The sequence below is a fragment of the Crinia signifera genome, chromosome 1 (genome assembly GCF_055691185.1).
Source record: "Crinia signifera chromosome 1, ASM5569118v1, whole genome shotgun sequence".
Lineage (NCBI taxonomy): Eukaryota > Metazoa > Chordata > Amphibia > Anura > Myobatrachidae > Crinia > Crinia signifera.
The window spans coordinates 280,816,495-280,827,506 of NC_139217.1; the positions used below are offsets into that span (position 1 = coordinate 280,816,495).

Sequence of the window (11,012 nt, forward strand, 5' to 3'; positions counted from 1 at the left end):
TGAAAAATAAAATGAAAAAACTTAAAGCTGGCATCCAAACTATTGTTAGAAAGAAGCAATGTTTATGCGGCAGCAAGATTTACACTGGTGTAGCGAGGTTTAAGCAGATGCTAGTGGTTAGTAGCATAGAATCCCTATATAGCCATGGGGGTAAATAATGCATTTGTTTAAGTACCACATTGGAAAGATTGTCACTAACACAGTCACAGTGAGCGGGTATCGCCTTTAGGAAGTAGCATCTGCTGCTGTAGATGGAAGTTCAGCTGTCTTTTCCCATTTAAGATGCTAATATGGAGAGTGACTGTCCAGGTGCTGTAGTAATGGATTTTAAGTGCTGACCTGCCTTCGCAGTCAGCTGTTTGGCCTATCCACAATACAGGCACTGGAGCACTGCAGCCTTCTCAGGTTTATGACTGCTGGGCTGTGTGGCATGGTCGGCTCACTCAGAGCTCGTGGTGGTGTGGAGTTGCGGTTTGGCAGTGCAGGTCCAGGTTTTAGGGCTATCCCTGCTTGTGCACAGATGGTATAATCAAACTGATAGGTACAAATGTGTCTTCATATATCTTTTCTTAATGGATATGTGTGGTGTGAGTGAACTATTGTCACCTAGTTCTCCACGCCTTCTGGTAATTACATGCCTCCTCCTGCCCTTTGAGATTGATGTGGATTGATACACTGTCCATGTTCTTTTTATGTGTGTGTTTTGAGAACGTGTCTTCTCATAGAAAATTGAATTGTGCAAGTCTTCTTGTGACTATTGCCCTTGAAGGGATTTTACCTTGTTTTTCATGCCTTTTTTATGCCTTTTTTATGTCATTTTTAAAAAATAACACCCATGAAACGCTGATTGTTCCCATGGGCATGACTATACTCCCCCTCCCCCCCCCCACCTTCGCCGTGGCCCCACACACCCTGCGTGTGAACGCACTGGGGATTCAAATTAATCAGAATAATCCCCTATGCTGGAACTAATATGCAAAATGAAGGTTAAAGTTGCAATACTGAAAAACGATGCAGTCTATTTAAAATGCAAGCAGGTCCAATATGAGTGACCTGCAATATGCATGGTTATGCTTTTTGTGACAGAAATACTAATCCTAAGTACCTAGTATACTATATGGGCCTGATTCAGATGAAGTTGCTCACATGGACGCAGCAACAATAGCACTAACATGTTAATTCTGAAGGCAGCGTCATGCAGAACCCAAAGGGCAGCAGCTGCCATTCTGCTTTTGTATTTATGTGCAGTACAGATTCAATTTGTGCAAAAGCACTGACCTCTAATCATATTTAATTAGACTAAAAAATGTGAATTAAAACATAAAATTGAGGATAAAGTGCACAGCATGGTAATTGTGTCATTTTGGCAATACACATTTAGATGTATGAGGACACATCTGTATTCATGATTTTAGGGTTAAGTGAGTTGAGTAAGAAAATTGTCCGTAACATGTTTATCACCAAGGTTACACGTTAGACCGATAGGCTAAATCAGTGGTTCTTAAACTGTGGGTCCTGGCCCTTTAGTGTGTTCCGGCCATCTCTGCATGGGGTTAGGCTGACAATTTCCCTGATCTCTCAGTCAGTGATCCAGAGCCTGAAAAATCAGTTGAATTGTCTGTTACTTCAGACTTCTTGCATTGATGAACAGTGGTGAGAGCTGCTCAATCAAAGTAGTGATACTCTCCAGGTGCTGCAAGGGAGGGGGATTTAACCCCCAGCACACCAAAGGGCATTAGTAATAAGATTTGAAAAACCAACATAATAGTGGGTCATTCAGAGATCTTAGTTAAATATATTTTGCAAAAGATATGATAAGCTTCCGGGCCTCGTCAAGGCTTCTCTGATACCGGAAGTCCTACACTGCATGATAACAGTACCCATTCTGGGCCATATAATTGTCTACTGTAAGGCTACATTATAACAGCACTTACCAAATTATCAGGAGTTACCCCTAAATCCTCCTTCTTGCATTGATGGCTTAACAGATTTGAGGAGCCATCAGATAGCTCTAACTACACCTCAGTGATCTGCCTCTCATGTCCCATCCAGCAGGCTGCATTCCTAGCTTGCTCATCTACATGCAGATATTCAAAAGTTGGCGTTGAAGGTTGCACCAGTGTCTTGGGGTTTCTATTCTTCTGCTAAGCTTTGCATCTCCCTGCCATTCACTGCCTGCCCAGTCTCCCACTGCCACTTCCTGTCATCCTCTGCATCCCCCTGTCATCCACTGCCTCCCTGCTATCACCAAAGCCTTCACAGCAGGTATAAGCTTTAACATTTGCAGGCATATATTAAAAACCACGTGCAGGGCAAATACTCAGAAAGGAGCTGCAATTGTGTAAGAAATTAATTGATCAAATTTGCGGTAACTCACTTCTGGTTTGTGTCTCTGCAATGCTGGTGTCCATGTGTGGTCTGCTGACCGCACATGTGTGGCGGCCAATTCTGTGGTAAGTGCAGGTTCCTGTAATAATTTTTTTCCCCTGAAGGTGTACCTGAATTGAAATATTTAAAGATCCCCTTGGCCAGATGGTTGTAATTGATTATTTTACATAGATTGCTTCCCTGCAGTAATAACCATTCATTTTCTCAGACTTTACTTTATATCTCTATGCATGCCTGTCACACAGTTTTGCCATAAATCAGCCAAAAGTGGCATACAAATTGTCAATCCCACGGAATACAATAGAATAGTATTTGTTAAGTAGTTGTATGTTTTTAACCCTTTGAGTGCCAACATCTCTGTGAGAGATGTTCAAAATAGCCGTTAAAAATGCCAGCATCTCTCACATAGGTGTAAATCGTATTGTCGACCAGACTTAGGTCGACAGTCATTAGGTCTACACCGTAAGGTCGATAGGGTTGTAGGTCGACATGGGTTTAGGTCGACAAATGCACTGTATTGACAGGGGTTAGGTCGACAGGTCGCGAGGTCGACATGGGTTATTTCAGTTTTTTTGACCCGAATGTCAACACAGTCGACATGAACACAGTTGGAAGTGAACCACAGCACCTCGCATCGCTCGCAATGCTGCGGGCACGGTGCCACTGCACTCGGGACACTATTTTATTCTCACCCCACGCCCTAGTGGATGGTAGGGCATGAAATACCGCCTGTCGGCACATGTCGGCTCAAGAAACTGTGAAAAAACCCTTGTCGACCTTGCAACCTGTCGACCTAACCCATGTCTACCGAATGCCATTTGTCGACCTAAAACCATGTCGACCTAGTCCCATGTCGACCTAGACACATCCTCTACAAAGTAAACATTGCAGGTCATTATTATGAATAAAAAAATGTTTGCTTGGCAATTTGTACACCTATTTTGACAAATTCACTTGGCACTCAAAGGGTTAATGAGGAGATTTAAAGTTCTCTTCTCAGATAATTGATTTTACAATATGCATATTATTGTTATTTTAAAATTGAAATGCACAATCAAATACAATAAAAAAAATATACCCATAGTAGTGTATCAGGGATAAAAAGAGGAAAAAATATACAAAAAGAAAAAGAAAACATTTTTTTTTTTTATCACAATTTCTACGTAGATAGGAAAAAAGAAGAAAGTCTTATCTTTATGTTCCTGGATAGAGGCAAAGTTTCCAACGCGTTTGGTCATGCAGACTTTATCAAGGGATAAAGTCTGCACAACGAAACGCGTTGGGGAAATCTGCACAAAGAAACGCGTTGGAGAATTTGCCTCCATCCAGGAACATAAAGATAAGATTTTCTTCTTTTTTCCTATCTACGTAGAAATTGAGATTTAAAAAATATATATATATATTTTTTTTCTTTTTGTATGTTTTTTCCTATTTTTATCCCTGATAAACTACTATGGGTATATATTTTTATATTTTTAACTATTCCACCTAAAATAAATATATATTTCTTATGAATTATGGTCATTCGTAATTAATCCTTATTTATTTACATATATATGTCCTTGGCTATAAGACTATTTGTCGCTGAACCCTTATTCTGCCTTAATAATCTTTTTACCACATGTAACTTACCATTACATTTTTTACATAAGGGATAGCAGACACCCTTGGAAGCTAGGGGTATTGATATATGTATTGACATATATACCACTTAGAAGCTCACAAGTGGCGCGACACACCAATCCACTAGAAAAATATATATATTTATTTTTTCTTTTGGTAGGCGTTCTGAAGAGAATGGAATGGTTGCTGGACCTGATCAGTCACATCAGAAATGTAGCCCATGAGTGCATCCAGTTGCACAATGTTCAGCTAAGCACGGTACGGTTTATTTATAGCTTTCTAATACTCAGCATTGTATATTTGGCATATATAATGCTGCTTTTACTTTTTTATTTAATTTCTTTGGTCACTTCCTGTTTAGGCAGTGGATTTCCTGCTTCATGTTTTTGCTGCATCTGTAGTGTCTTGGTGTGATCATGCGATTCCGTTAGTTCTCGGAGTCCATGGCAGCTGGTTGCCATGGAAATGTGAATCTCCCATCACTCCTGGAGGTTTGGGAAAGAATCCTCTGGACATAGTGACGGTACATGAGTGCTTAACAGCACTGCCCTGTAGTTTGCGACTGTTGTTAGCCAAGGAGCCTTGGAAGGAACACACCGTAAAGGTATTTTGTTCAAGACAAAGAAAAACCTCTTCATTACTTTTCAATGCATTAGTGCTACTGTCCAATCGGGTTGTATCACAATTGTTATCTAGAATGAAAAGCCATTATATAAAATGTTGGTACTTTTGGTTTCCTAGCACGGCGCCCATCGCATCGCATACCATCATGCATATGATGGTATGCGATGCGATGTGCCCCCTATAAGATAATTAATTGTATAAGCACCGTAATTGGTGCTTACAATGTTAAAAGCACCCCCACGCCACCCCCACTATCAATGCCAACCCGAAGCGTGGCGAGCGCAGCGGTACGCATCCTCCGACCTTTTCATAACCCCACTATCCACGTCGGCGTGGAGTTGAACTTCTATAGTGCAGCGAGCCACCGAGCCCGAAGCGTGGCGAGAGCAGCGAGCCCCGCGAGGGGACGCGGAATACATGAAAAGTAATACGCGCCCCCTCGCTGCGTTCGCATCACTTCGGGCTCTGTGGCGTGCTGCGCTTGCCACACTATGTAAAATCGACTCCACGCCGACGTGGATAGTGGGGGTATGAAAAGGTCGGAGGACGCGTACCGCCGCCCCTCGTGGGCTCGCTGCGCTCGCCACGCTTCGGGTTGGCGTTGATAGTGGGGGTGGCGTGGGGGTGCATTTAACATTGTAAGCAACCAATACGGTGCTTATACAATTAAAAATCATATAGGGGATAATACAATTTAAAATCGCATGCGGGCATTTGGCATGCGATGCAATGCAATGTCATACAACTTAATATCGTGGGCGCCGTGCTAGGAAACAAGTACCAAAATGTTCTACCTGCCCATTACTGAGTCTGCATTATAATTAATTTACATATTTAACAATAATGCATGAGCAGGATAATGTGAATTTATTCCATCTTTTTTTATTTTATTTTTTATCTCAGATGATTACAGTATTCCCTTATATAAACAATGTTTTGACCTGTAAACACTGAGAATATTTTACTATACAGGTTTCTTACTCTCCATCATGGCAAATGTGGAGCAAGTCCAAATCTGATTTTGTTTATCCCTTTATGACCCATTGCATGTTTCTGGTGTATGAAACAACAAAAGCAGGGGGGAGAATCGGCATTCTCCCCTGCTTTTGTTGTTTCATAAATCTTTATCTGGGGAACTGACCATCCCCTGAATCGGCTGCTCTCTAAGGGAATAGACTCATACAGAAGCACTCTAATAGTCTTTTTTCCATGTTTCTGGTGTATTCTAGTGATAACACTGGTAAAGATGATGAATGAGGCCCAAAGTAACCCCCCAAAAATATGGTTTGGTCATTTTAGTGCATAAAGCATTGTAGCTTGTCTACCAAAACATTGATTCATTCTAATCCCTTAATTTGTTACTTTAGCATCTTCCGAAAACCTTTCACAGCATTTTGTACATTTAAATGGACATTGGAACTTGAATGGCAACCATCATCACAATGCAATCTACGCAATATATATTTCCATACAGACAAGAGGTTATATAGTGCATACACACGGTTTGATTCAGTTTTTGTTTCATTTTGATTTGATTTGGCCTATTCGACCTGTTCTGAAGTTTTTTCTACTTTATTTTCCATTTGATTTACTATTTGCTGTGCATTAGATTTGCACTATTCGATTTCAATTCGATCTCACAGTGTTCCTGATCCTTCAGGCAGGAGATTGAATCTGGATTGAACACATTCGATTTGCACTATCTACATTAGATTTGCACTAGATAGTCTTGCGTGTCAATACTTTTTCTATTCGATATACACTACACGGTACATTTGTGCAATCGTACTCTTTCCCTCAGCATAGCCTGTATAGACGTTATTGAAAGTATTAAATCTAAAAATGATTGCTTTGTACAGCACATAGGATGTGTGTGACCGGTTCTGGTATCTATACATCATGGAGGCATCCTTATGGTGCCATGAACCAGTATGCTATGAATTTGCCTGGAACTAGCAACATTATTGATAAAGTGCATTTTCCTGGTATTCAGTCCAGAGAGTCATCAGGGGCTGGTTTCTAGGAAATTCGTAGTTCACATTCTTTGATGTCTCTGCTGTATGCTTTTCTTTAAACAAAATATTCTTGTAAAATATATTTAACTCACTGGAAATTTTGAAAGACTGAGGCATCTATTTACTGAACCTTGGATGGAGATAAAGTGGAGAGAGATAAGTACCAGCAAATCAGCTTCTAACTGCCATGTTACAGGCTGTGTTGGCTGCTACTTAATCTCTCTTTCCAAGACTTAGTAAATAGTCCCATGAATTAACTACGTTACTTTATGAAAAATAAAGCAAACCTAAAACAAAAAGTATTATACCAATCATAGGGGTTTTCCATGTAGGTGATTTAATAGACACTCTTCTTCTTTTCACAAGTTTATTGACTGGCTAATGATTCTCCTTGAAAGTCCTGAAGAAGCCTTATCAGAATCATCAAGAAAAGTTTTAAAAGGTACGGTCATTTCTGCTGCTGCCTTGTTTGATTGACATAATGGGCCTAATTATATACCTGTATGCATACCTCCCAACTTTTGTCGACCTCGATGCGGGATGCAGCTCCTGCGCGCTGGAAATTTCGGGGGTGTGGCCTAATTTTGGGGGCATGGCCTATACTCGTGGCTCCCCCGCGAGGCCACGCACCCATTTTGCCGCTATGGGGGCATGACCCAGAGGCTCTGTGAGCCTCTAGCCATGCCCCTAGCCCCCTGGCTGCGGGGAATAGACGCTGTGCGCATGCGCACAGCGTTTATTCCCCGCTGCTTAGCAGCCGACAGGGGGGACTCCCAACAGCCCCCCTCACCGTGGGACACTGCCGCCCGCGGGAGGGACAGCGGGACAGGCCCTGATAATCGGGACTGTCCCGCTGAAATCGGGACTGTTGGGAGGTATGTGTATGGTGATCCAGCAGGAGGCCTCTAATGCAAGCAGATGCCTCCTGCTGCAGCATCGGATCTCTCCCACCATCAGGCAACGTAAGGCACCTATGGTGCCACCCATCACAGAGGCCAGGAAGTTGTCTGTCTTATGACAGAGATCCTTGACCTCTTACCTCCCACTAAATGGCAGCAACTTGCCTTCGTTTTTCACAAATGGAGGCCATCGCCGCCCCTCCCTGCCCCTGAAAGGCAGCAAACTGTTGGTCACTTAGGACGGGATGTATTAAAATACTTCGCCGCCTGCCCGCCGTGATGCCAGCGCATATGTACTTAAATATGTGGCTGGCATCGCGGTGCGATGATGGAGACCCCCTGCGATACCTGTACTGTGGTGTGCGGGGCAGTCTCCGTCACCTCCCTGCCACCTGCTTCTCCCCTCACGCCGGGGACAGCTAGGGTGGCCAATCCCGGGATCGGCGGGATCCCGGGATTTGGCCCCTAAAACGCCGGGATTTCAATCCCGGGATTGGAGTTTCCAATCCCGGGATTTTCGGGATTAGACTGCGCATGCGCAGTCTAATGCCGGGCAGCGTCTGAGCGTGTGCTCAGACACTGCCCGGCTTCTCCCTTACCCGGCAGTATGGCTCTGCGCAGCGTGACGAGGCCAGAAGTCACGCTGCGCAGGCCAAGTAGCAGCAGACGCGCACACAGCCGTCCAACATGACACGCCCGCCTGCCTCCTGTATCCTGCCTGCCCGGCTCCTGCTGCTCACCCGCCCGCCTCCCGACATCAATCAGCCGCCCACCCTCCCAGCTTCACCGACCACCCTCCCGGCCGCACCGCACATGTAAGTAAATATGCTGGGCGGCCGGGGCAGGTTTTTTAATCAGGGAAGCCAATCCCGGGATCCCGGGAATCCCGGGATCGGGCATTTTTCAATCCCGAATTCCGGGATTGAAAAAATGCTCCGGGATTGGCAACCCTAGGGACAGCTAAGCAGGCTGTCCCCGGCGCCGCCTCCTCTCCCTGCAGCCGGAAGGACGTACGGCTGCGTTGCTTGGGTAAGGAGGGGTTTACCTTCCAGGGTCCAGGAGGACCTTTCAGGAAGGTAAGTACAAGGGGGGGGGGGGGGGCGGCCAGGCGGCGGTGGCGGCAAAAAGAAGCCCATAGGCTTCTAAAGGGTATCGCCACCCGAAGGTGGCGATACCCTGTCCAGCTATATCGGTGCAGCCGGGTTTTAGTAAATATGAAAATGCGGTAAAATGGGGGGGGTTTACCGCATTTTCATTTTAATACATCTCGCCCTTAGTCTACTACCGTGCTGCTTCTGACTTTACAGGATCCATTGGTCGAACACACAGACAGGTCCTACTCATGTTCAAAGCACCGAACATCGGTACTTTGCGCATGATAGCACTATAACAACCGCACCTGGATGACCCTCAATATGGGCATGTAAAATACTAAACAGGAAAAAATAAAATCATTATTTCATGTATAAGTACTGGGAACATAAGTCTAGCATGTTTATGCATGTTATCATATGTTACGCAGATAAAAGTATCCTAATACTTAAGTGTCTTCACTACATTTCTTTAGTGTGTACATTTTGCCTTTAAGTCCTACAGTATATAACATGTTTTTTACTGTCTATGCAATGGTTAATCTATATTTTCATATACTGGATTTTATGTCTTTCAGCTTCACTTTTCAACTTGAGAGACCTGCCAGAGTTTAAGAGAAAAGCGGTGTGGACTAGAGCTTATGGCTGGTAGTGGGCTTCTGTTGTGGGGTATCTATAGGACCAGCCATGGCGATCATTACTTTCGGTACATAATTAAGGGTATTTCACCAGAGGCAAGTATAAGTAAATGGGAATTGTAATTTACATCAAACAGTTTTATTTAATTTCTATTATTTATTTCCACCGTGCCTGTATAACACTGCTAAAAATAAAAAGAACACACTCAAGCCAGCATGAGGATGTTTGTGTTTTTATTGCATAAATATAATCGCTTCTTGACTACATATTCATGATTTTTAGTTAATAGTGAACAGATAAAAGCTCCTCCTTCAATAAAAGTGTCCTAGCAGAGCAAGGAACAGTCACGATAATCACTTCATGGCTAGAAGGACCAGGAACAGCCTATGGAGATGGTTGTCATATAAACCATCAGAAATATGATACATCGTATGCAGTGGCGTAGCTTGGTTTAGGCCCCCCCCCCCCCGGTGCCGTTAATGGGGGGTTTGGCCCCCCTCCCCGCCGGCCTCCCCACCCCGGCCGCCGGTGCCCAACCCCCCCCCCCCCCCCCCATCGCCGCAGGCTTACCTGTCTGCGCGTCCCGGCTCCCCTCCTGGCTTCCATTAATAATTCTATGCAGACAGACCACGATAAAATGGCCGCCCCATACCGCAGACAGTTTCAGAGAACTGTCTGCTTTATGGGGCGGCCATTTTATCGTGGTCCGTCTCCATAGAATTGATTGAAGCCAGGAGGGGAGCCGAGACGCGCAGACAGGTAAGCCTGCGGGGGGTGGGGGCATTACTATAGCACCGCAGCCCCCCGGCGCCCCCACATGCACAGTGCCCCCCGCGACCGCGGGGGCCGCGGTGCTATAGTTAAGCCACTGACCGTATGCTTACGTCTGCTCCAAAATTTATAGTGTAATCATCACTATAGGTACATTTTCTATTATTATACATGACTCTTTATGGTTTCTGGGTACTTGTTTCCTAGCACGGCGCCCAGATTGCTGCATATCGCATCACATGGGCCATTATAGCGGCATGCGATGCAATTTTTTTAATGTATTTTTTTCTATGCTCATTGTACCCTACTATATCGCATCGCATTGCATTGCATCGCATGTCCTGCAAAATCGCATGCGATTTAATAGTGTGTGCGATGCCATGACATTAGCTATACAATAATGTGATTGTATGTCCCAAAAATCGGTTTAACGTAACCCCCCCCCCCCACTCTCCACGTCATCCCGAAGCGTGGCGAGCGCAGCGGAACAAGTCCTACGACTTTTTCATTACCCAACTATCCACGTCGGCGTGGAGTTGATTTTATACAGTGTGGCGAGCGCAGCAAACCACCGAGCCCGAAGCGTGACGAGCACAGTGAGCCCTGCGTGGGGACGCGGATAACTTTACATGTATTCCGCGTCCCCTCGCGGGGCTCGCTGCGCTTTTGCCACGCTTCGGGCACTATGTAAATTCAACTCTGCGCCGACGTGGATAGTGGGGTAATGAAAAAGTCGCTGCACTCACCACACTTCGGGGTGACGTGGGATGACGTGGATAGTTGGGGTGGGGGGGGTGCGTAAATAAATGACATTATATGTAATTTAATGGTATAGCACATTAAATGTGCAATCAGAACATTAAAAAGATAGGGTGCGATAAAAAATCCCATCCCATCGCATGCCATACAATAATGGCATGCGATGCGATGGGATGCAATTTTTTATCGCACCCTATCTTTTT

The 11,012-nt window shown here is 44.6% G+C and overlaps 1 protein-coding gene across 1 annotated transcript in view; it reads left to right on the forward strand.

The window, feature by feature from the left end:
* FOCAD (focadhesin) overlaps positions 1 to 9,493 on the forward strand; it is a 253,346-nt gene extending 243,853 nt beyond the window's left edge. The window contains exons 41-44 of the mRNA XM_083184719.1: positions 4,172 to 4,269; positions 4,373 to 4,615; positions 7,017 to 7,092; positions 9,219 to 9,493. Coding sequence (XP_083040845.1) covers positions 4,172 to 4,269; positions 4,373 to 4,615; positions 7,017 to 7,092; positions 9,219 to 9,292 — 491 coding nt within the window. The 3' untranslated portion in view covers positions 9,293 to 9,493. The remainder of the gene's footprint in view (positions 1 to 4,171; positions 4,270 to 4,372; positions 4,616 to 7,016; positions 7,093 to 9,218) is intronic.
* Positions 9,494 to 11,012: the final 1,519 nt, after the last annotated feature.